This window comes from Drosophila melanogaster, chromosome 3R (assembly GCF_000001215.4).
Source record: "Drosophila melanogaster chromosome 3R".
Lineage (NCBI taxonomy): Eukaryota > Metazoa > Arthropoda > Insecta > Diptera > Drosophilidae > Drosophila > Drosophila melanogaster.
The window spans coordinates 23,557,065-23,581,534 of record NT_033777.3 but is presented as its reverse complement, the minus strand read 5'-3'; the positions used below and the strand labels follow the sequence as shown (position 1 = coordinate 23,581,534).

Sequence of the window (24,470 nt, the reverse complement as noted above, 5' to 3'; positions counted from 1 at the left end):
CAGGCCCCGTGTGGAAACTAATTTAATGCAACTTAAATCAAAAGCAATTGTTGTTTTAGCCTGCTGCAATTTAGTCAGCCACTTCCGCACGCACCTCCTTGAAAAGAGGTTGCTGAACTGGGTGTTTGGGTGGTTGAGCGGTTCAGGGGTTGGGCGGTCCTGTTTGCCCCATCCAATTGACGCGTCATAATTTCCAACACCATCGCTGTGAGGCTATGACCGCGCCCAGTTGAGTGCAAACTAAATTTATCAGCTTCGCAATCGCTGGCAATAAATTTGTACCTCCGCCCCTCCAACAATTCAGCGCCATGTACCAACTGACCACGCCCACTTTTCCGACAAGCCCGAACATATGATGGCTAAGTTTGTGTATTTGGGTAAGTGGCAAGTTGTAACACTTTAAAATTCTAAGAGAGCTAATTCTAATTCCGCTTAAAATACAAATACCAGTTATATATGCAAGTCCAAAGATATTTTCAATCAGTTTAAGTTTCTTTTGCATTAATTTTCTTTTGAATAATCAAGTATTCCTTAAATAACTTGAAGTCCAAGGCCTTTTCTCTCGGTGTAGCAATTCAAACCCAGACATTTAAATGGCGCCGCTTATGCAATGCAAGGCACACATAAATCTTGACCAAACTGGCCAAGTGCAGAAGCAGATTAGATTGACCCCGTGGATGGTGGTGGGTGGTGGTGTTGTGTGCTTGGTTGGCCAGGTGGTTTGGATTCGGTTCGGAAGAGGCATACGCAAGGTAAACAGGATCGCCTGAATTGCCGCGGGCCACGCATGAATACCATTCTGACCCGAACCATTTGCGTGTGACCGCCCTCAGTTTGCCCTCACCTCCGCCCCCAAAAGAACAAAAAAAAAAAAAAAATATACCCACCTATTCGCGCTTCTCCACTGTTTTTATTTCGGTACTAGCTTTGTGAAAGTTTTTTGCGTGCATTTCTGTTTATGTGCCGCGCATAAAGTTTAGTGCGCCGTCAAAATGTTGGCCACGAAGACCGAGAAGGGCAGAAACCGGGCACAATGGCACATAAAAGGGAACCGAGTTGTGTTAGCCGGCAGCGCCTAAAAGGCTGCACGCAATTTTTTCATTCGCCGCCATTCCGTGCGTATGTATTTGTGGGAGAGAATACGTGTGTGTGAGGTTGGGCGTCTGTGTGCGCGTTGCGGTTTGTTTGCATACAAAATTTGTACGTGTTATTTTAACTTTGCCGCTTTTATGTTCTATATATAAAAATTTTTGTATCTTCTTTGTTGGCACTGCAGAGGCAGCCACGATTTTAACACCTCTGCAAACGGGAAGGTGGAAAATGGGAGTGGAGTAACTTTGGTCCTTCAGGTGTTAATGGTTGCTGTACGGACCGTGTGCGTGTAGCAGATAACATTTCCGTATCCGGTTGCGTATCTGTGCGGGAATCTGCCGGTAGCGCGGAAAATAAGAAGACAACTCCGTGTTTGCATTCACATTTATATTTGTTTAAACACTCTGGGGGAAAAGGGGGGTCTTGTCGTACTCATTTACTGTATACATATACATATCATCGTATATAGTATTGTAGTTATATCTTTTGGGAGACTTTATCCTTTAGGTATAGCTACATACAGGATGTGGGGAATATTTTCTGGGGGACAGTTCGGCTACAACTTAAACACCTAACTTATAGTTCTAGTTTAGCAAAGGTTCTTAACAATAAGGATATGACACATATCCCGGTTCTCTTTTATACAGTTCATACAACTAGGATGTGCGGCAACTCAAAGCTTCTCAACTTTAGAGCCATCGGTAATGGATCCATCAACAATATAATTTAATTTCAAGTTCCCTTCTCCCTTACGGACTTAATTTACGAAACTAAATACAATTGGAAATACTTTTCAGAGTCAGGAAGCAAATACTTGCCAGAATCGTAACTAAAAGAGGGGAAAAGAGCACTTTTCCAGCTTACTTTTCCCCATTTGTTTTTTCTTTTTGTTTTTTGCAATTATGTAGTTTTAGCATCTGTTATGGGAAAGTTTCCAGCTACCATTCGAAATTGATGCCACTCAGACATTATTTGACAAAAGTCCAAAGTTTGCCCTAGACTTTGTCGTTCCATTCAAGTATTTACACAGAAATTACGCACAACGAACCCTTAGCTGGGCTTTATTCGGGAACGATGGGCGGGGATATGTCATATATATATATGGGATTCGAATTTAGTTACTTAACAATTTTGCTAATTGAATTCTGTGCATCTCTCTGCGCATGAGTTTACTTTTTCGTTCCGAATGGGATCTGTTTTTAATACTATTTAACTCGTTTCCACTCGCGTTGCTTAATGATTTTTACATGCTATAACACATTTACCCAATTTGTCTGTTTTTCTTTTCCCTTCTCGTCGCCCCCTCGTCGCTTAAGAACTAAGGATATTACACTTAAAGTATACAAAATCACCATTTATGCTCTGCAATTGCAATTGAATTGAATTGAATTGAAATGAATGCTTTGTTAATTGAATCGAGTCGAATGGGGTGCCATCTGCCATCTTGGTGGTCCGGCTTAGGTCAGCTCCGCGCCAAGTAGCCACTGCCCAGTTCTGGCCAGGATGATGGCGATGGTTAGCGTTCGCAGAAAACTGCTCTCCGAGTGGCCAGCCGCACCTTTCACTGTGTGGAAGAAATGGGGCCAAAGGACAGCGAATCGAATTAGTAAGGAGTCGGGAATGGCTCCGTGCCAGGTCACTCACCCAGCAGCATGGCCTCGCGGTTGTCGATGATCCCCGGCCGTCGCTGCAGGACACTCTCCTTGCCGCCCTTCCACAGCACCGGCGATATGCTAGCCAGGCACTTGACGCGCATGTCGCCCTCGTGGAAGTGGCGCGGCTCCAGCGGCAGCTGCAGGCCCAATGTCGAGGTGATTAGCCCGTGTTTGTGCACGATGTCGTTGTATTTGTGCAGGTAGTGCTCGTCAAGGATCTGAAAAAAGTTGGACGGGAAGCTTAAATGCTGCACTGAGGAAAAGGCTTTATTAAGAAAAATGTTTGTTTCTCTTTTGAGTCAACTCGTAGAGTTAATTAAAGTCCGTTTGAATTATATTTATTCTGCTATTGCGTCTGTTTTTGTCTGTCTTAACTTTCTAATCCTTTGATAGTCTGTTCTAATATAATATCCAAAATTTAGAGAATCAGACTCAAATGACGTTGCAGTTAAATGCCATTTAATAATTGATATCAATGGAAAAATGATAGCTGTCTTGATAAATTTCCAAAATTGCAAGTGACTGGCAAATTCTTATTGAAATACAGACAACTAGTAAATGACAAGGCGATAGTGAAATGCATTGCTTAATTTAATATGTATATGCTAGGCAACATATATAAAAACTGCAAGCCTTGCAAAAGTTCCTAGCCAGTATTTTATTTTTATTTTTGGAGCTAATTCCCGTTTGCTTGCCGTGTACGAGCGGAATTAAAAGTCTGAATCGGGAGTTTCCTGCCGTCAAGTACTAGAGGTTGACACACGCGGCGTATGAGCAACGAAACGGAAACGGGACCCGCAATGGGCGTGTCTGGAACATGTCTGGCGAATGCTTGAGGGGACGCCTTTGTGTTCCAAACCGGATTCGGAGTTGGAGTAGCAGCCTCCGTCTTCGTCTACGCCGCCGTCTCCGAGTCCGACTTCCAAGTCCAATGAAGGTTACAATTACAAGAGCTTGATAATTCCTCCCTTTCTGTGTTTGCTGCTGTCAGCAGAGTGCACTGCCTCCATGAGGGGCGGAAGTGGATTGGTAGGTGCTGGAGGTTGGGGTGGTCGTGGTGTCGAACAAATGGGAATGGGGGCTGCACTTAAACTTGGCTTGAAAAGAAATAAAATCATTTGCCATAAATAAGAAAAATGTGCAGACCTGATAAAAAATGTGAAACGCTCAAATAAATAACTTGAACTTTTCCCTGCTGCTTTTTTTCGATTTGCTTCGAAATTGGGTTCTGCGAGGGTAATCGGAATGGGAATTCGAATTCGGTCTGTCCTCGGGGCTTCTGGGCGGGGGGAATTGGTTAGCACTTTGCCAGCGAAATTGTTGCCATTTGTTAGGCGATTGGTTGCCTTTTCCCGAACGCTCCGGCATTGTGCCTCGCTTTAAACTTTAAGGGCATAAATTAAAAGTGTGAGGTCCGATTGCGATTCCGGTTCCCTGCTGACACAACAAGCATGCTAGAAATGCCGTCAGCTGTCCACAGGACCGCTACCACGCAAAACACTGGGAAATAGGGAGGGCTGGTCATAAAACGAGGCCACTTTGAATGCCCGGCGCATTCCGGAAACTTTCACCCAAGATGCCGCCAAAAATTTATTTCCACGCATTTTGCGGCCTGGCCAAAGCTGTTATATTAGAAGTTTTTCGTGGAATTGCGAGAATATTCTTGAGCCCCAACTCAAGATGGACACTTTTATTGTAAATTGCAGGAATGCCTTGCAGGGCAGCGCGTATACGACATGTTGTTCGTAGACGGCCAGACAAATGTTATTAAATGAGCTCTCCACCATTTCATTGTTCACCAGGCTGGCCCCTATATATGTACATACGTTTGACGGATGCTCGGGTAGAATATGATAGGGTGGTCTTCATTATTCAGGAAGGGTGACGAAAGAGGGATGATTCCAGCTGCCATTGTTGGAAGGCAAATAAACCGGGAATCGTGCCTAATCGCACTTATTGATTTTTCTCGTATTTATACAAAGCGAACGAGAGGCACGAACACTCCGGAATCGAGAATTTGTGGAAGGGGAAGTCAGCATGGTACAATGAACTAACTCGTACCTTAACGCCTCGATTCACACAATTTGAGTGCCATGTAGTCAGCGCCGACGATAAAATGCAGTGCGCCACCCACTCGCCGCCTCTCGATTTTTGTGTTCCGGCCACGGCAGACATGTAACGAGCTTTCGACCAGATGGATGGCCCAGTACCCAGTACCCCGTTTCAGACCTCCATCCTAAGCCCCAACCCCATTCACCCAATATATATGTATACACCTGACGTAACCTACCCTAAGCCCCCGACATCGGGCCATAAAACATGCCAAAGCCAAAAGGGAAGAAAGACCGAAAAATGTATTCGAAGCCTGCCCGTCTACATGAGTTTTGTTCATGAAATTATTTCAACAACCTGCCCAGCTGAGTCCACTCCGGCTCCGGGTTCGTTCTCGCTGTCTGCCGCGTTGTTAGAGGCTTAAATATTTACTGTATGCATAATTTCTACATTTTTCCCCGCTCTTGATTAGCCCGGCACCGTTTAGGTGCGGACCCAAAAAGAATGGGGTAAATGTTGTAACGTTTTATTTGACTAAGGGGGAGGAGGCGTTAACAAACTCACCGGCTGCTCATTGACAAACCACTGCAAATGCGAGGCCGGATGCGACTTGCCTGACGTGCAATTTAAATACAAGTATTCGCCGATCTGATACTGATACTGCTGTCCTCTGATATGTGGTCCATCGCGCGGCAGAACTGAAATGAAACGGGATGGGGGATACATCAATTATGGATACAAAATTTGCATAAATAAAATGGGGGATTAATGCCAGATATTATCCCTTCTGATGTTATCTGGCGTAGCTTGGAACTGCGTCAATTTTCTGGCCATTTCCCCCATATTCACATGGCCAAAAGTCCCCCAAACCAGTTACCAATAAATATTTGTTGCGGCTTTCGCCCCTTGGTCGAGTAATTTATTAACAATTTTTCGTGTTGTTTTGCCTGGCAAATATTTACCCGGTACACACTTCGCTTTTTTTGGGGCCTTTCCCCCTTTTGTACAGAAGATTTCAATGGGATATACAAATAAATATTTTTTCGCTGCTCAAATAGAACATAAAACACACAGATAAACCAACAGGAACAACTGCAATTGCAAAGAGGATTGCGGGGTGGAGCTCTCTGGGTGTTCAGGGACTACACAAAATATGTTGTAAGCGGCCAGACTGCGGAAATATCCATTAAAATGGCATTTTAACTTATAAATCGCTGGCGTGTCCGCCCCGCAGCCCCCCGTGCCGGTCTACCGTTTTATATATTCCCTTTTGCCGCTGGCCATTTGGTTTAAGTAAATAAAAATAGTAAAAAACGGGGGGGCAGAGCGGAAAGGAGCAAAGTTTAGCGCGTGTGTAAAACGTAAAAAAATGCTGGGACCCGGCTTGGATTACAAAAATATGCTGTTATGAAACTAAAGCTTATGAATGACTTTTTAAAAGCATTTCCGCCCGCTCGGCCCGATAAAGAAAGCCAAAACAAACAACAGCACCAGTCGCATTAGTCGACCAAAAGCAAAAGCCGGCAGAAGCTGCAAAAATAAACTCGATCCGAATCAGAATATATATGTGTACATATGTATATGTACATGTAGCGGGTGGATGTGTGGGCGAGCTTGTGGCGGAAAGTGGACCGCAGAAATGGTAAACAGAGCCACGAAAAGGCTTTTAAATATTCAATTTAAAACAGCTAAAGCTTTTACCAAAAATAATAAAATAATAAAATAGAGGAGAGCGAATGAAGGTCACAGCAGGTATAATTTTATTCGATTCAGCTCTTTATGCATTTCCCTCACAGCATAAGCGACAGGTTTTAATTTGAGTTTCATTCATTGGCATATTAAAATCCTATTTGTCTTACTTATTTAAACTAGTAATTCCAATAAAATCCCGTATCAATTCCCATTCATGCATTGAGTTCTCTGAGTTCTTAGCCGCTTATTGAAATTCCTTGCAGCTTGAATCAAAAATCTGTGTATAAAAACCATGAATACTATTCACATTGGATTCGGTCTGTATCGAAATACTGCTGAACAAATAAGCAAACAAGATCCTTCTCTATGATGCCAATAACGACGGAGGTCCTGATTTAAAACCCGCTCCTGCACCCCTCCGCATTTGTCCTGCTTTATTTACGCTCTCAATATTTGCCTGTAATTGATGTGAAATTTTTCGAGCAAACATTTGCTCGGTTGTGTGCTGCTTGCGGGGTGCAACAAATATAATAAAATCGTGGCAGGCAAATGCGGAACGTGACTTCGAATAGATTGGCATTCGCATTCGCAATGGCAGTACTTACACACAATGTCCATCCGCCCCTCGCCCTGCACCGATGAGAAGTTGGGCGCCTCGGCGGACACCTCGCAGCGGTACAATCCGGTCGAGTTGAGCGTCAGTCCGCGCAGCAGAACGCGACTCGCGTCCGAAAGCTCCTCCTGAAGAAGCAAGAAAATTACCATAGGTAAATATCAACAATGCCTCCAATGTAAATTCTACTGCCAGCAAAAATATACAGTAGCTTAATTTTAGAAAAATAGGATTAAGGAAATGAAATCGGTGCTAAAAATACAATAGCCTTATGGCATTATTTTGTTTTGAATATTTCTTTTGAATACTTTGGGTGTGTACTCACAATGACTCGCACACCGTCCACCCGGTAGCTGGTCTTCGGCGGCCGGGCCTTTGGCACGTATCGGTAGAACTCCTCGTTGTCCTTGTACCACTTGATGGCGTACAGGGCCTCGCCTTCCTCGGGCTGCTCCTCCTCGTCCTCGTCCTCCTCCTCCTCGCGATCGTGGCTATCGTCGAAGCTGTCCGCCCGATCGAAATCGGGCATATAGGCCGCCGGAACGCCGTTGCTGTTCCCGTTACTTACGGACACGGATCCGCTGTGGGTACTGGCGCCCACATGGGCGGCGCCCAGATAGCCGGAGGCGGCACTGCCCCGGTAAACACTGTGCCCGTACGGCGACTTCTCCGGCGGAGCTGGCAGCTGCTGGTGGCTCTGTTGGCTCTGGTACTGACGCATGGCGATGGGTTCCCTCTGCCTGGGCCGCTGGCCATGTTGCCGCTGGCTTTGTCGCATCCTTGAGCGGTACGACGACCGTTCGTCCTCCAGTGCATCGCCATCCGGATAGTGGAACTCTCCGGCGTGGGTATTGTGACCGTGGGCATGGTCCGAGTGACTCTGCAGACCCGTGACCGTATGGTGCGTTCGGTTCAGCTCATACTGGCACTCCAGAAAAGCGGACTCGCCACGCAGTTTGTAGGCGGGAATGGAGACCTTAATCATGCGCAGGCCAACGGCAAAACCTGTTAAAAAGTGAACATAAATATGTATCGCAATGAAAATGTATTCTGTACATATATCAATTAATAATATAGTAAAAGTTGTATAGTAAAGCTGTGTTCTCCATTTCAGCGAAACTCTTACTCAATAATGGTGTCACCAATCAGGCGAAAATATTCACCAAAAATATCAAAATAATTTTCTTTATCGCCCAAGATGAAAACGACAAATATTGAAATCAGCGAGACTGGGAAATCAATAAACTGGCAAGTCGCCCGGGGATGCCGAGCGCATATTTGCATAAGAAAAGGGCGCAGGATGCGGGTAAGGATAGTAAGGATACTCGGCGAGAGCGGAAGGACAGAGTTCAGAGGACCCGCCGGGCAATCGCCAAGGATTACGCTAGTCGCAACAAGGCCAGAGGAAAATTAAAATATTTTCCGCATTGTCCGGGCCGTCAAGACGAGTCAACTTCTTGTAGCTGATGACGAAGCAAATTTTCCGCCTGCCAGCCTGCGCTGGCCAAGTATTTGCATAATTGATTTGTCCTCTGGACTAGACCACTAGTCCTGCCCGGCTGCCAGCACAAACAATTATTGTTTTAATTAAAAAGGACCCACGGTTTTGATCGTCAATTGCTTATTTATGAGTAGCGATTCTGAAATATGCAGGCGTTCGGAGGCGGATAAATTGCGGCAGGTGGAATGGCCATTGTTCTGGGCGCAGGCTATCTGTTATCCCGTGTCGGCCGGCTCGTAAATATTAATAAATGAGTGCGTAATCGGGCTTAATCCTTTGTGAAATTACAGCACCGCCGAGCCAGGGCCACAATTTATGAAGGCTGGCCATGTGGCAGCCGAAGGACACCCAGGACGACCAACAGGATATGGACCGTTTGTACACTTCCTGGCTGTCATTCACCCCCCAGAATTACAGAATAAATGCTCTGTTTAGCGGTTTATTTCGGCGAAGCTGCTCAGCCAGCGTTAAATTAGAATCGCAGTCGTCATAAATATTTGAATATCTGGCCATTAGGAGCAGGATTCTGCGTTGGCTAATTGGCCATTGGCAGTGCCATTGGCAGCTGGCAAAACTTTGGCAGCCGCTTAAAGACGTCAGCAATTGAATGGGATTAAACAGATTGACAGTCTCTGATCTGGGACTTGGCGAACAAAACTTTTCCATTGCAGCTGCACAACTTTTCAGGCTCCCAGTTCCCGGGCCCCCGGGAGACCGATTGAAATTGGCAGGACTGAAGCGTGTGGTTGCGGATACTTGATGCTCGTCGAGTGCAGTAAACAATTTTGATTTGCCTAAATCGCATTTAATTACGAGCTGAATTAGATTGCTTTTGATTTGGTCTCGAGAATGTCAGCATTTTACATTTTAACGTGTTAGCCAAAACTAATTACATTTGGCCATTAATTAGCGCCGGTATTTCAAGTACATGGCGTGTGGGCGAACACGTTATTTAATTGGCCAATTTTTATGACAGCGACTTTGATGGACGAGTTGAGGTGCGTCCGCCCCGTTCTACGCCCACCTGCTGATGTCAGTCGGGAAATGGGCTTAATGAAATTAGGCCGCTTGCCGAAAAAAACAAAGGCCAAAAACCGGCAACTGCAGATGCGATACCATATACTCGTTTGTATACAAGAAACATGCCAAGACAAAGAGGCCTGTGAAAAGCGGTAAGCACATGTCATTTGGGCAATGCTACGGCATGTCTAAATGTTAATTAAAAAACAGCAAAGTCCCAGTCAAAAAACGATGGCTGAATCGCATGGAGAGGAGCAAACAATGGCTGAAAGTTGCATGAGAGCTGATTAAAATTGCCTGCAGGGCGGGATCCTTTCAAAGAAATGTAGCCGGGGGAAATAAGAGCATTCCCTTCTCGCCAGACAGTCAACTCTGTATTGATAACAGCCAAGTCGAGTCGAGCGACGAAGCATTCGTATACATTCAGATCCGAAATTAAATTACAAGTTGATGTGCTCCGAATGGAATTCCATTTCAATGAGTTTTGTGGAAAAATACACATTCAACTTGTAAACATGCCACAAGCACAGCATCTCAGCATTGTCTAAATGCAACGCTGTGTGTCTTTCCTTATGAATGGGGAACCACCGCAATTGTACTAAGCATTAAGTAAGGATTTTCAGGCCTTTTCAAATGATAAGAAAAGCTTTTTATGAAAAATCTGTAAAATATAGCCAAATGGTATGTTATGTATCTTCCTGTCCTACAAATAATATTGAGTATAAAGCACTTTAGTTTGCGTTGAAATTATTTTCTGACTTTCTACTCACTGTTTGGGTAATTAAAGGTTTTATTATCGCAGTTCGACGTTGGAATTTCCAGGTTTCCAATGTAATTTAATTTTGCCAATTTTTTAAATTGATATTTAAGCAGGCAATTTACACTTCACAGCCAGTGTGGCCGGGGGCAAAGACAACAAAAAGCAAAAGTTCCAAACTGTCTGCCTATCAGCTCGCCTGTCTCACACTCCCAGCTCGACTTGACTATCGCTTGCTCCTCCCGAACCACCGAACTTGCCAAAATAAAGTTCCATATTTAAATTAGTATGTAAAGTATCCGCAAAGCAACGCGGCGCACTTGATGTAAATTGAATATGCATAAGCCGGAGTCGTGGCAGAAGAAGGGAATATCATTCAGTATGCATGATAATTTCGTTCATTAACGCATATTTAAACAGGGCTAGCTCCCCACTCACCAAAGCGAGGGGGGAGGCGTCCCTTTGGTTTGCCCCGCAGCTCACCTGCAGGTTAAATAAGTCCTCCCCCCGTTCTTGTCCTCTGAACTTTTCTGGTGTTTAGCATAATTCGATAAAATTGGCAAACAGAACGAGCAGCTGAGAGGGAAACGAACCATACCGAACCGAAGGACAGGAAAGTAGAAAGACAAACAAAGGAGGAGCCAGAATCTCCGGAAACAGAAAGGTGGAAGGATGGTGGCCCAAGGTAAACTGACCCACAATGCGTTGCCAAATAGCGCATAATGAAGGCCGCCATTAGGAGATAAAGCTGGCAACAAAAATCGGTTGTACCAGCTTAGTTGCTATCAATGATGGGCGAATGGGGATGGGACTCGGAGTAGGAGGTGGAGTGGATCGGTTGAACGGCCCTTAACTTTATACCACTAATGAGTTTGCGCCTTTGCAGCAATTATGCGCCCGTGGAGGCTGGCAAACTTTGCTATCTGTTAAATCATTTCGCTTGAGAATGTTGGCCCGAACCTGAGAACCAGCCAGAAAGTTGCCGAAAAGTGTCAAAAAACTCGAAGGCACAACAAGGACGCCAGTGAGGCTGCCATTGATAGTGGGCTGCCAGCCAAGTTGGAGCGGCGGCTCATTAAGGGCGTATTTCTTATTTGCGGCGTCTAGACTTCATTAAAAACTCTGACGTTCGCTTTTGGCTCGCACATTTTTCGTTTGCCGCTTGCCGCTCGCCGTGGTTTGATGAATATTTATTGTGGCATTGACAGCTTAAACTCCGCTTAATGTTGTTCATTAAATGCGTTTAAAAAACAATTATTGCGGCCACGAGTTGCGGGGCTCGGCGGGTGTTGAACGCTAGGCGCTTGGCCTTGTGCTAAATACGCAAACAATTATATTAAAAAAATAAAACATCAAGAGAGAGAAATGCAAACGGGGCTGGAAAAAAAAAGAACCTAGACGAAATTGTAATGAAAAAGCCTTTGGGATAGTTTTAGTTTAGTTTGCGCAGTAACCGAGCAACAACAAAGGCTATCCTTGCATCGGGCGAAACAAGAACAATGCGGCGCAAAAAAGTATGCAACAGTTTTTGAAATGCGTGCAGAGAGAGTGAAAGAGGACGAAAGTACTCATACGCCCCGTTGCCACTGCGCGATTGCGTGTGCACTTTTTTTTTGTTTCGCTGTTGTTGTTTGCAGGCACCACAAGCGACAACGGCCAACAAAAAACAGAAACAGCATGCAAATCTGTTCAAGCGCTTCTGATGTATTCAAGTTGACACAAATCTGGCGCAAATCCTCGCACACATACACACACACATTCTCGCAGGCAAAATGGCCACTCCACCCTAAGCGACACTGACAAGGCGAACTAACACCAACACACACACTCGCACACACACACACACATGTAATGGTGAGACAGGCAACAAAACATTTATGAATAAAATAGAAACAACACGAGCAGCAGCGACAGCAACTGACGAGCGAGAAACGAGCAAATTAAAATCAAAATAACCGCAGGTGATGAGCCAACAGAATGGGTAGGGAGGAGCGTAGTGGAAAAGGAAAGTCGGGCAAGGAAAAGGGAAACGGGAAATGGAAAAGGGGAGAGCGAGGTAAAAACAGTTGCTGAGCTGGCGTGTAATTGAAAAGAGAAATAACAATGGCGGCAAGGCAAAGGCAATGGCGCAACATGTAAACGGTCGTTGTCCCACACGGCGTATGCGCAATATTTGATCACACGGTCAGGGACTCATTTGTGGCCACTTTGAGTTGAGCGAAATGCAAGAAATATTACGATTGCCAGGAAGCTGCCGGAAGACGTGTGCCTCACGTTCCACAAACAATTTGCCAAAGTTTTCCCTTATTATTTCAGCTGATCGAATCGAATCGCGAGCGTCTGCAGTTTGCCCTTCGGAAATCGATTGCCATGTTTTGCACTCTAGGTGCGATTACATATTTGCAAAATGAAATGGAATTTATGGGGAACACCCGCTGCTTCGTTTCGCTCCCTTCGTGCGTCATTGGCGTTTAATACGTGTGAGTGATTTCCCCGGGGGGTTAGCATGCAGCTGGCAGCCGGAAAACCAGAAAAGCAGCGCCGGAAAAGTGCAGAGCCCAAGAACTGCGTCTCTCAAGTCACGTTCACGCGGCTGCACTTGACAGATGCATATGCGAATGAGTATGGAAATGGAGCCAACTTCGACCCCAGCGAAAATTGACAGCTCACTCGGCGGGCTGGCTGGGTGGTGAAACCTGGGAAATTAAACCCCGGGAAATTGTATTAAAAAAATTATCATGTTTATTTAAAATAAAGCGAGAATTGCCGCTCCAAGTGGCGGCTTTATGTCTGTGGGTACTGTGGGTGGCCTGACCCACTCATTTGTATGCGCTCCGCATGCGGCACACAAGAAAAATAACTGAAATAAGTGAAACGAGCGGGTCGTCAGCGGGGATTCGGATGGGTTGGCTTGGATGGGTGGCTCGGAGTGTATATATGAGGATTAGTGGGCGGTTATGCCCTTTTTTTCGGGCTGCCAACACGCACACAGAGTTACATATGTGCGTTTGGGTGTTAAAACGCCACAAGTGACTTTGTCAAGCAGTTACAATTTGCTTTTTATTGACTGGCAAGGTGTCGACACGCGCAGGCATTGAACTGGAAATGCTGGGGAAAATCACCCATTCAGCTCACTCGGCCCACTCAACAGACTGAAACCAAACCACCCACCGAATGGCATTGAACACTTTTGCACTCACCTTGCAGCAAACAGCAAATGAACACAATGATTCGTGTATCGTTTGTGTATTTCATGTTTATCGCATAATATGTAATCCTTGGCGAAACAATAACGGAGCCTGGTATGATGATGATGCTCGCGAGAATGGAAATCCGCTGGCGGAAAACTTTTCTGTGGATTTCTTCTTCTCTATCGCTCTCTTTCGGTCTTGGCGGTTTCTTGTGCTGATTTAAGCGCTTTTTCCCCGGCGCGTTTTCCCATTTATTGTTGCTTGATGGGACTTAGCTCGGTTTGTGTGTTCTCTGCGTATTACTTTCAGAAACTTTTCGCATAAACTTCCAGCCTGTTGCCATTAATAGTTGGCTCGATCCGTTGGCCAGGGACAAGTGCTGCGGCAGTCTCATGTGTTCCGGCTGCAGGCAGCTCATTAAACTCGGTTTTGTCTCACTAGTGCAGCCTGCAAAGAAGATCACAATAAATGCGATTTAATAAAGTTTGATGGTCGTGGTAAAGGTAAAGTTATCCTAATTGTGGTGGGCCCCCCTTCCAGTAGACCACAATTCCAGCGGAGGCCATCCCTTCATGGTGCCATTTCCCACAAAAAGTTCCCTTTTCAATTTGTCCTGGATTCTGTCTGGTTTATCATTTCTCATCAGGTCGGGGCACAAACAAGGCAGCCTAAGAATAATTCTCAATCAAATGACATTGTTTCGCTATCTGTTTCTCTTTCTGCAAATGACAGTAACCTCAATTTGGCCATCAGCAAATGATTTCGGTGACCGGAATCTAGAGACATTTTATTGATTGTGCCCATTGTTTCCTGGTTAGCCATGGAAGTGGAATGGCAAAAGCAAAGGGAAATGGGAACTCATTACATAACACTCCCACCAGCATTTGACTGCCATTTATTTTTGCCACAAGAGCTACACGTCAGATGTTTGCATGGAAATAGAATTTTCTCTAGCAAAACTTATAAATATACGTTACAAATCGAACGTCGACAAAAGGACGAAGGTTAATGCGTGGCCGTAGTGGAGGGCGTGGGCGTTGACAGCTGTTGTGGCCAAATGACGCAGCTGAGGTCATAGGTCAGGTCGTGTGTGCCGCAAAGCTTAACAAAATCGAACGAAATTAAGAATTCATATGAAAAGCAAATCACAGCTGAATAAAAAGGCAAAACTTTTTGAAGAACGCACAGCAAAAAGCGTTCTAAAAAGGCCATCCCATACCGACTCAATGATGCCCTAGTCAAGAGAATAAAAACAGTTTACTGCCTTCCTGGTCCAACAATGCCTTCCAGCTAATGGACACTGCCTAGGCCAAAAAAAAAAAAAAACAATGCTCAAGGACACGTGCCCGGGTCTCCCATTCCGTCGAATTGCTCATGAAATGCGCATAAATCAAGGAGGCCACCAGCTCGTCCTGCGGCTTTGGCACTGCCTGCCCGACCGGGCTCTTAATGAAAAATGAAGCTGAAATAATCATAAAAAAAGATGGAAGGAAAACAACTTTGGGTGGCAGCCGGCAGAGCGGAAATGTAAATGCCAAGTAAACTGTGACGCTCGTCGCGTCTTATTCTTTTCGCATTTGGCAACTGAAACTTTTCCTTCACCCGGTTCCGGCTACCCAAAAACCCGTATTCCCAGCCCGGATTTTTTGTCCACACTCGGAGATGGATTCGTCTGTTGCGTTGCTTCATTATGCGCAGTGCCAGCAAAGTTTGCCGGCCCCCCTCGCACCACGATCCCTTGCTCCTGCTCCACAGGACTTTTGTTTTGCTTGGCCTGGCCCAAAGTGCTGCGCCTGCGATTATGCAGCAAAAACTTTCGGAGCCGCCATTTTGCAATGCAAAGCGCGGGCAACTCAAATTGGGTTCCTTCACAGTTATCCCGAATGACTGACGCAGCAACTGGATCCACCGTAAAAAATCCTTTCTTAAATTCGTTAAGAATCGATGTGGTACTTATGTCGAATTTATCTTTCGTTTGCTGTTGGAAGAATGTTACTAAGTGTAAATCACTTATTTAAAGCTCGTCTATTGAAAGGAATATATTTTTTTTACATAAGCTGATAGACAAATGCTGTACAACATATATACATTATATTCTTCAATTACAAACATTTAATTAATTTCTTAATTTTATTCAAGACTTGCAAAATGATCAATTTCTTTCTTGCTGTGTGCCTGATGAACCGTTGGTTGCCAGCATTTCTGCGCTGCATTTTCCAGCTAAGTTGGCTAATTCTTAAGTTGCTTAAATATGTGCAAACATAGCGCGACAAATGTAATTCGTCTCCTGGCATTGTGTCCTGCCGTGGCTCCCGAATTTCCCCCTCAACCATTCATCTACAGCCAACATCGCTGCCACTGGGTTGGCAACTTTTCTAGTTGCGGTCCCATCATATTAGAATGCAGCTCGACTCTGTGCTGAACTTTTAGCCACTGCTCCGCAGCTGCTGTGTGTGTTTTTCCGAGTTTTCCTTCATCCTTCGTCCTTCCCATCCAGGACCTTTATTCCTTTTATATTTTTTGTCTCTATCGAGGGGGCTCTGTTTGTTATTGTTGTCGCTCTTGTTGACTGCAGAAGTTATTAAAGCTGCAGCCGCACTTTATTATTGTGAAACAAAACCCGAAACAACAACAGCAGCAAGGAGCTGAGTCGCAAGTTTTGCTTGAGTGTGAGTGTGTGTATCCTGGCAAGCGCACATACTCACGCACGCATACTATCGCATTGTTTATCTTTCACATTGTTGACACAACTTTTGCAGGGTATTCCAAAATGTGTATATGTATATGTGCACATAGAGAATGCGTGCGTGTGTGAGTGGCCGGGATATCATTTGTATTATGGTAATTTAATATGCATTAGCCAATGTCAGGAACCCGGCCCAAATCGATTATTTTAGCAATTATTATAATTTCCAAACGGCGATGGGCTGGCAAATTAAATTTGCTCCTCCGGCCAGATTTCCATTTCCCCATGTGCCTGCACATATGTATATACATGTACGTATGCAAAATGTAGCCACAAGTGACCTAATAATGTCGGGGGGCACATTTGAAGGCTCCCCGTTCGTTTTGTCGATGTCAGAATGTCAACCAGCTATTTACATCTTTGTACACATGTTTGTGCCCATATGTGAATTGTGTCTGTAATAGTATTGATTTTTCATTTGACACATGGGTCGCACTTATCACTGCACAGACATCTACATCTACATATATACACACATAAATATATGTGCTTATACGGGGTGGACAGTTCAGGTGTGTTGGTTTTGGACGGAAGGCTAAAGTTACATTACCAAAAATCGCATTAAAATTCAACAGGCTAAATTATTGTTGGCACAAAGTCAAAATGTTTGACACTTAATCCAATTTAAAATACATTTTGCATTAGCGCTGGAAGCTAAATACAAAGCGGAAAGCTTTAGCATGCCACTTAATTAGGTATGAACTAAGTGGTCAGGGCGGAATTACTGGGAACTCTCAGAGGGTTTTATCTATCAGACGCACTAATTAAGTGGTTTTGAAATTAATGCATATTTCTTAAGTTATGTTTAAGAACAAAGTAATAGAAATATCGTCGTTGAACAGCTAGATAGAATTTTATACCGTTTAAGTTTACGTTACTGTAACACTTATGTTGAACTTGCCAGTCACTAAATAACAATCTGTGCGGATAAGCTAAATCAAGCGAGGCTCCTCCCCGAGGACACTTCAGCATCTGTCTTCGTTTTGAAAAATATATTAAATGCCATCTCGTGCCATAAATTCATGTGGCTTTTCTGCGGCTAAGCGTGTGGCAAGGATAAACACACACAGGCACTCGAAAAATCCCTGGTCGCTTGACAGATTAGGAGCTAGGATATCGATGACAATTGATGGCCGTACATTTTATTCGTGCAACTTTTTCGAATTTGTTTCGATCGGAACAGAGTGAGTCGTAAAAGTGTTTCATAAACTGCAGCTGCCGACCTCTAAAAAAAAAAAAAATAACATCGAATGAGGCGAATAAATAAGCTGCGCATGATTGACAATGCAAATTCATTGGGGAAATGTTTGCTGATGTTGTAAAATTTATTTCCCCCTGCACTGTACAGCTGGCAGCCCCTGACGAGTGTTTTCTTTGATGGCCTTTTCATTGAGTGCTCAACTAATAAAGTTTCGCATATGTGGACAAATATCACGTGCTGGGAATAAAATGAGTTTATGAGCGAATACAAAAAGATGGAATGATACTAAGAAACATGCAGGGGCGTTGAGGGCAACTAAAAAGTGTTTATGGTTGGCTCTTTTTTTTTATGATTCTCAAGGTTCCGGGAGTTCTTGGGTAGCAGGCTCAAACTATTATAAATAAATTATCATTTGCCTAAGCCGACACGAAGACACGTTTGATGGGGCTCATTATTCTTTCGGGCCATCATTTGCCTACCACTTTAGGGTGGGGCTTAAATTAAATCAACATCGCTGGGAAAACACCGTGAAAAATGTCCATAAAGTAAGTCGATGCGGCAAACAAAGGCCGGAACGGAACGGAGGACATTCATCGACATAAAACTTAAATTTTTAATGCCAGCCCTACACGCCCCCCTCTTTTACCAACGCCCTCAATGTGTGTCGTTTCAGGTGCAAGACACATAAAAAATAAATGAGCACAGTACAAGAAAAGCGGCGCGAAAGGAAAGCCAAACAAAAATACAAAGCTGCACGGCGTGGAAAATAAGTGGAAAGCCACGGCGTGCCACAATTGTGCGGGTAAGGGATAAAGCGGGCGGCGGGCGGTAGGCGACACAAAAGGGCGTGGACGCCCCCTGCCACATTTCCACATTTTGTCACCCAGCCGCGTAACTCGCGACAATTTTTTATGGCAAACAAATTTTGTTTTTGTTTCTCGCAGCGCCACAAACAGAAATCGAGCCAAAGGCGAAATCGTAGGGATTCTTGCCGGAAAAGGAAATGAAAAAGTACTTAATATTTCACAAAAGCTGCAGTGAAAGGCAATTTACAGAGAGTAGCGACATCGAGTGGAATATGACAGACTAATGGAAATTGAAAGGCAAATATTTAAGGAATAGCCAGCAAACAGAATTCAAATTCAATGGTATTTCCCAAAGGACTTGTGGGTTACCCACCAGAGTTCCGAATTCCGAGTAAGCTCATCAGTGCAACATCCATAAATAGTGGCCTGGTTTGGTCAGCCCACCCACATTTGTGCGGGACACGGTGAAAAATAATCTATTATTATAATAGCTTGGGGACTAGGAAAATGGCTATGAAAATTCCAAAGGGTGCTCAAAAATATTACTTCAGGGTTTTACACCTCAAATGTGTATCGATTACATGAAATATGTGGTATTTCTTCTATTTACTTCTTATGATATTTGGTAAAATATAGAAATACTCTCGCAGTGCACGTATTACCCGCGAACTGGTAGTGCCTGCATTGCCAAGGCAACTTTGTGGCTACAGCTTCTGAGCACCTCAAGGACCAAGGAATGGTAACCGCAGCTACAGACGCGACCAAACCCACGAGCGATCCTTGAACGCCCTCTTCTTCGGTGGCTTCCAGCCACGTCCCCCTTCGTCCTCCTGCCAACGCGTCAGGATATGCCGCCCCTACAAGTTGCCACCCCAGAGCACCCACAAAAGATGGCGCGTGAGCCGCGAGAGAAGTCAAAAAATTAAACGCTGTACACAAGATTTGTTGGCTGCGAATGTGGCACCCACGGGGTCTCGACATTAACCTACAGGCTCGGGCCACCAGTGCGTATGAGTGATGCGCACAAGGAGACGCCTGTCTCTGTCATGAGAAAAATAAATGTTACATGTGAGGCGAATGAACTCCAAATTGATTGGACCTCCCGTGTGTGTGTGGGTGTTTGTGCGTGTGCCTGGAGCTGTACTATAAATATTGAAATAATTAAATTGCAGTTTAATAAATTAAATGGAAGAGAGCATAAATATTTAAGCTGGCAAATGTGCGCCTGCCATCCGTATAACCTAATTATGAGAAAACCACTTAAGCTCCTTAATTGCACAAAGGCGAAAATGGACGGTTGTGACACGTGGGGAGTTCTCAAATGGGTGTGGTTAGTCGAGGGGTCTGCTAGTTTATTCACTTCTTTTCTGATTTAAGTTCAAGTCTATCTCGACTGCAGAAAGGTAATGTTCGTGAACTTTCAGACTTCCAGCAGTCGTGGTCCCAGTTTGAATCCTGTCGTATTCTCTACCGCTTCCTTTGTAGACATGACGAGAAATTTAAGGAGCAGGGAGCAGAAGCAGGAGCTATCCCTAATCCCAGGGCCATACAACTCCCTCTACGGGGATGCCGATTCGTATTGTTGACTGCGCCGGAAATTAAGCGCACCGGCAGGAGGAAGTCTGCCCTAATGTACTAAAGTGGAATAACGTGTATGCCATATCTTGAAACATGCGGATGGCAGTAAACACAGATATATATATACAGATAGACAAACAGATACAGATACGGATACTCCGATACAGTTGCGAATGCAAATGCCGTTAGTCCGACACCGACAACAAAAAAAAAAAAAGAAATATCAACAAGTCCCATGTAAATTCTACCTGACTTTTAGCTTGGCTCGAACTGGAATTGCTTTTCATTCGATCCAAACTCCAGACAGTGACATTTATTCAAACTACACGGCTGCCCTGAATTTTGCATTACGGGAAAATTCACGTCAGTTACGCTGCGATTTCGCTTATGATAACAATTTGCCCGAGGGCAAAACTTTCCGGCCGCCGCGATGCCAATCATATGAGAGAAGGCAATGCCAGCATAATTTTTTCAGCTCGGCGATAAAAACTTTCCCCAGCGAACGAGCGGAAAATAGAGAAATGGCTGGGAGGGGGTGCGGAAAAGCAAATATGAAGCTCGGAAAAACTGTTTGACGAAAAAAAAGGCGACATATAATTGGAAAACTTTCGGTAAAAGGCGATGGCGACAAGGCAAAGTGTGAAGAAATATTTAAGTTCTTGCAAGTGGCGTGAACTAAATAGAAAAAAAAATCACTAAAAAAGCTCGGTAAATGAAAAAAAAGAAGAAAACGGGGTCACTTTAGGGCGAGGGTAGTCACTTAACTATTTATGGAATTATTGAAATGTCGATTACCTTTCTCTGGCCAATCGATACCACAATCGAAAGGGTATAAGGAAAATATATTAAACCGAGAAAAGGTTAAAATACATAAAGTAATGGCTAGTGGGTGGACTGGGCACACAGATTGATAAATATAGCCGAATGCATAATTTAATTGACTTTTATGGGTGCTCCGGCAGCAGCCCCACAATTTACACCATTGTTTGTTTTTGCATATAATTTCAATTGAATTTTAATTGAAATTATGACGACTCCTAGCTCCACTGAGCCAGACTCAACTGGGCGGCACTGAGCCATTGTTTTCCTAACCGTAGTGCTTTGTTTACGCGCCCCGGCAATAATTTTGCCAATGGGCTGTGGCTCGTGGGTTGTAATACGGTGGGTGGTTGGGTGGTCCGCCCACAATGGCAACCATTTAGCATATTAGAATATGCATTGTTTGCGCCCAACTACGGCACACGCAATGTGCGACCACCCAGGAGGCTCTGTTCACGGGGGACGAGGATCGAATTCTGTTTAGGGCTCGCCAGGATGTTTCCTAATAGCCGTCACTTAAATTGGCCAGGGAATTAAATTTCCTCGTTCCCTAACCAAGTGGTTTCCAATAGCACCTATACTATTTTCATTGTATCCTTGTAGTTTGATTAAGATGAAGAAATTCTACAAGATACAGTCATGGTCAAAATTATTTTCACAAAGTGCATTTTTGTGCATGGGTCACAAACAGTTGCTTGTGCAGCAAGTGGGGGGAGGTGAAATGCAAAAAAACTTTTGCTTTTGCAAATTCAAACCTATGCAGAGTCAGATGAAAGAAGAATGGAAAAAATAACTGTTCCTATGCGCAAGGAAGAGGCAAATGAAGAGATCTTTATCAGTTGTCAGAAGTATTTGCACACGGTTTCGTCGCATCACAATTATTTTCACAACGCAATTTCTTCTTCAGTGATTGGTTTAGAGTGACAAGTGCCGGTTTGTTTGCTTAAATACATTTAAATTATTGAATAAAAATTAGATTTAATCATTTTCCTATTACAGTTATTAAATAAAATGCCCAAAACAAAAGAGTTAACAGTTGAGGCCCGGGCTGGTATTGTTGCTAGGTTTAAAGCCGGTACACCTGCGGCCAAAATAGCTGAAATATATCAAATTTCGCGTAGAACTGTCTACTACTTAATAAAAAAGTTTGATACAGTTGGCACATTAAAAAATAAAAAAAGATCAGGCCGAAAACCTGTGCTGGACCAAAGGCAATGCAGGCAAATACTTGGAGTTGTGGCGAAGAATCCTAGTGCCAGTCCGGTAAAAATTGCCTTAGAATCAAAAAATACAATTGGCAAACAAGTTAGTAGTTCTACAATTCGTCGCAGGCTAAAAGAAGCTGATTTTAAGACATACGTTGTTCGCAAAACGATTGAGATCACACCAACCAACAAAACAAAACGTCTTCGATTTGCGTTGGAATATGTTAAGAAGCCTCTTGACTTTTGGTTTAATATTTTATGGACTGATGAGTCTGCATTTCAGTACCAGGGGTCATACAGCAAGCATTTTATGCATTTGAAAAATAATCAAAAGCATTTGGCAGCCCAGCCAACCAATAGATTTGGTGGGGGCACAGTCATGTTTTGGGGATGTCTTTCCTATTATGGATTCGGAGACTTGGTACCGATAGAAGGAACTTTAAATCAGAACGGATACCTTCTTATCTTAAACAACCATGCTTTTACGTCTGGAAATAGACTTTTTCCAACTACTGAATGGATTCTTCAGCAGGACAATGCTCCATGCCATAAGGGTAGGATACCAACAAAATTTTTAAACGACCTTAATCTGGCGGTTCTTCCGTGGCCCCCCCAAAGCCCAGACCTTAATATCATTGAAAACGTTTGGGCTTTTATTAAAAACCAACGAACTATTGATAAAAATAGAAAACGAGAGGGAGCCATCATTGAAATAGCGGAGATTTGGTCCAAATTGACATTAGAATTTGCACAAACTTTGGTAAGGTCAATACCAAAAAGACTTCAAGCAGTTATTGATGCCAAAGGTGGTGTTACAAAATATTAGTATTGTATTTATATAAAATAAAGAAATTCTTATGTTGAAATTAGATGTTAAGCTGAAATTTACTAAATTAAGTTGAGTGAAAATACTTTTGAAGCGCAATAAACATGTGAAAATACTATTGACAACTTGCATGCATATTTTCTTTTGCTTTAAGCTTTGTACTATGAACCGTTATCTTTCGTATTTCTTTTCGACTACCTTCTGCATAGATCAAGCTAAGCGATAAGAACTATTTCAGGCAAATCGGACAACAACAAGAAGAAATATAACAAAAAGAAGTTGAAGTTTGCAAATATTGTGCGTTGTGAAAATACTTTTGACCACCTCTGTATGTTTTCCCAGAGCCAACGAACTGAACTTGGTAAGTGTTTATTAAAGGACTTTGCCACAAAAGGACTAATCATTGGATAATCAAAAAATGATTGAACAAGTGTTAAAAATATTTTATAGGTAATCATTTTTCTCATGTTACTGAAAGTTGCAAGACTAGCGAACATATTTCAGTAATTTAAAGTGCCACACATCCATTGTTCAACATTTGTTTTTATTAGAGTTTTCCGAACTCAGCTGCCGGTGTAGTTTTACTTTTTCCTGTCCCTTCTGCCTCGTAAGTAAGGAAAACAAATAAATAAATTTCAGTTCTGGCCAGGGCACTCACTCTCACACACACACATAGCCACATGTGGAAATGTGTGTGTGAGGTTGCCTTTCATAAATTTGATATGTATGCGAATTCCTTTCGGTTGTGTGGTTGGGGTTTTGTTTTTTGTCAAGCGAAACCCATTTCCTGGGACTCACATGCTGCCACCAGGTTTCATCTACATTTGCAATTATTTTATGCTCCGCATTTGCCATTTCGTCTTTAATTAGATTTCCTGCCCAACCCCTAGCACAAATTTGCACTTGCCTTTGATGGGGCTTTCATTAGCCCGGCCTTGCGTGCCGTTTGTCTTGCTGGACGATAATTCCACTTTGGCGAACAAGGGCTGGCCAAAAAACACTTTAAGCCCTCTTCGGCTGGCTCACATGCATTTGCTATTGGGCTCTCGGTGTCATGCTGCGACATGCACTACTCGCCACGAAAACATGCAATTTGCAATGGCCATTTGCGCGACCATCAGTCAGTGGGACGCTAGAAACTTTAATTGCCCGCACACGTTTTAGCAAGCTAAGAAAGCTCGATGGAAAACACTGAGTAAAACTCGACAAAATCGCACTCGCCGCAAATGTGTTTTCGCGCCTTAGTTTTGGCCAAACTCTGACACACGAACGTGGACCTCAGACACCGAATGCCACTCGATATAATAGCCTTTCACCACGACGACGACCGCCAAGCACGTCCTTTCGCCAGCTCGTAACGAATTCAACTGAATCGCCACGGCCAGGAACAGCTCGATTTGTTTATGAATCGTCGTGTGCGCTTCGAGCCGAGTCCTCGGAACTTATTGTTCTGGGCGGCAGAGAGAGCTTTTTAGTCCTGTGAGTGGGGCTGCGAATATCGTAAAGTTAAGAGAAAGGGCATTTCTAGTGCTCTGCCCTTCACGCTCAGTTAAGAATTAAATTCTTGGTATGATACTTACTGCTTTACTTTCAAATTTTTGCTTTGCTTTAATTTGCTTTGTTTTAAAAAAGCATTTACTCTCACAATTTTTAGGGAAATCGTAGTTTTGAGTTCAGAGTTGATTATTAAAAATATAAATTCTTTATACAATTTAA

At 43.7% G+C, this 24,470-nt stretch overlaps 1 protein-coding gene across 2 annotated transcripts, besides 1 other annotated feature; it reads right to left on the bottom strand.

Moving 5' to 3' along the window:
- Positions 1–1,457: 1,457 nt before the first annotated feature.
- beat-IV (beaten path IV) lies at positions 1,458–24,123 on the bottom strand. Of its 2 annotated transcripts, NM_001275947.1 has the most exons (7): positions 23,662–24,123; positions 13,583–14,020; positions 7,430–8,109; positions 7,097–7,232; positions 5,364–5,497; positions 2,737–2,965; positions 1,458–2,656 (listed from the first exon to the last, which is right to left on the bottom strand). In NM_001275947.1, the coding sequence occupies exons 2-7, from the start codon at positions 13,635–13,637 to the stop codon at positions 2,550–2,552; spliced, it is 1,341 nt and encodes a 446-aa protein (NP_001262876.1). In that variant the 5' UTR covers positions 13,638–14,020; positions 23,662–24,123; the 3' UTR covers positions 1,458–2,549. The 2 variants fall into 2 exon arrangements, with proteins under 2 accessions (NP_001262876.1, NP_651156.1); NM_142899.2 differs by having other exon boundaries at positions 1,989–2,965.
- Positions 21,357–23,084: a mobile genetic element.
- Positions 24,124–24,470: the final 347 nt, after the last annotated feature.

Excerpts from the sequence above, each read along its gene's own strand:
- beat-IV (NM_001275947.1), bottom strand. The coding sequence starts at position 13,637 with ATGAAATACACAAACGATACACGAATCATTGTGTTCATTTGCTGTTTG. Across the intron at positions 7,233-7,429 it reads TGGACGGTGTGCGAGTCATT|GAGGAGCTTTCGGACGCGAG; the intron begins GTGAGTACACAC and ends TTGCTTCTTCAG. Across the intron at positions 5,498-7,096 it reads GGGGCGGATGGACATTGTGT|TTCTGCCGCGCGATGGACCA; the intron begins GTAAGTACTGCC and ends GTTTCATTTCAG.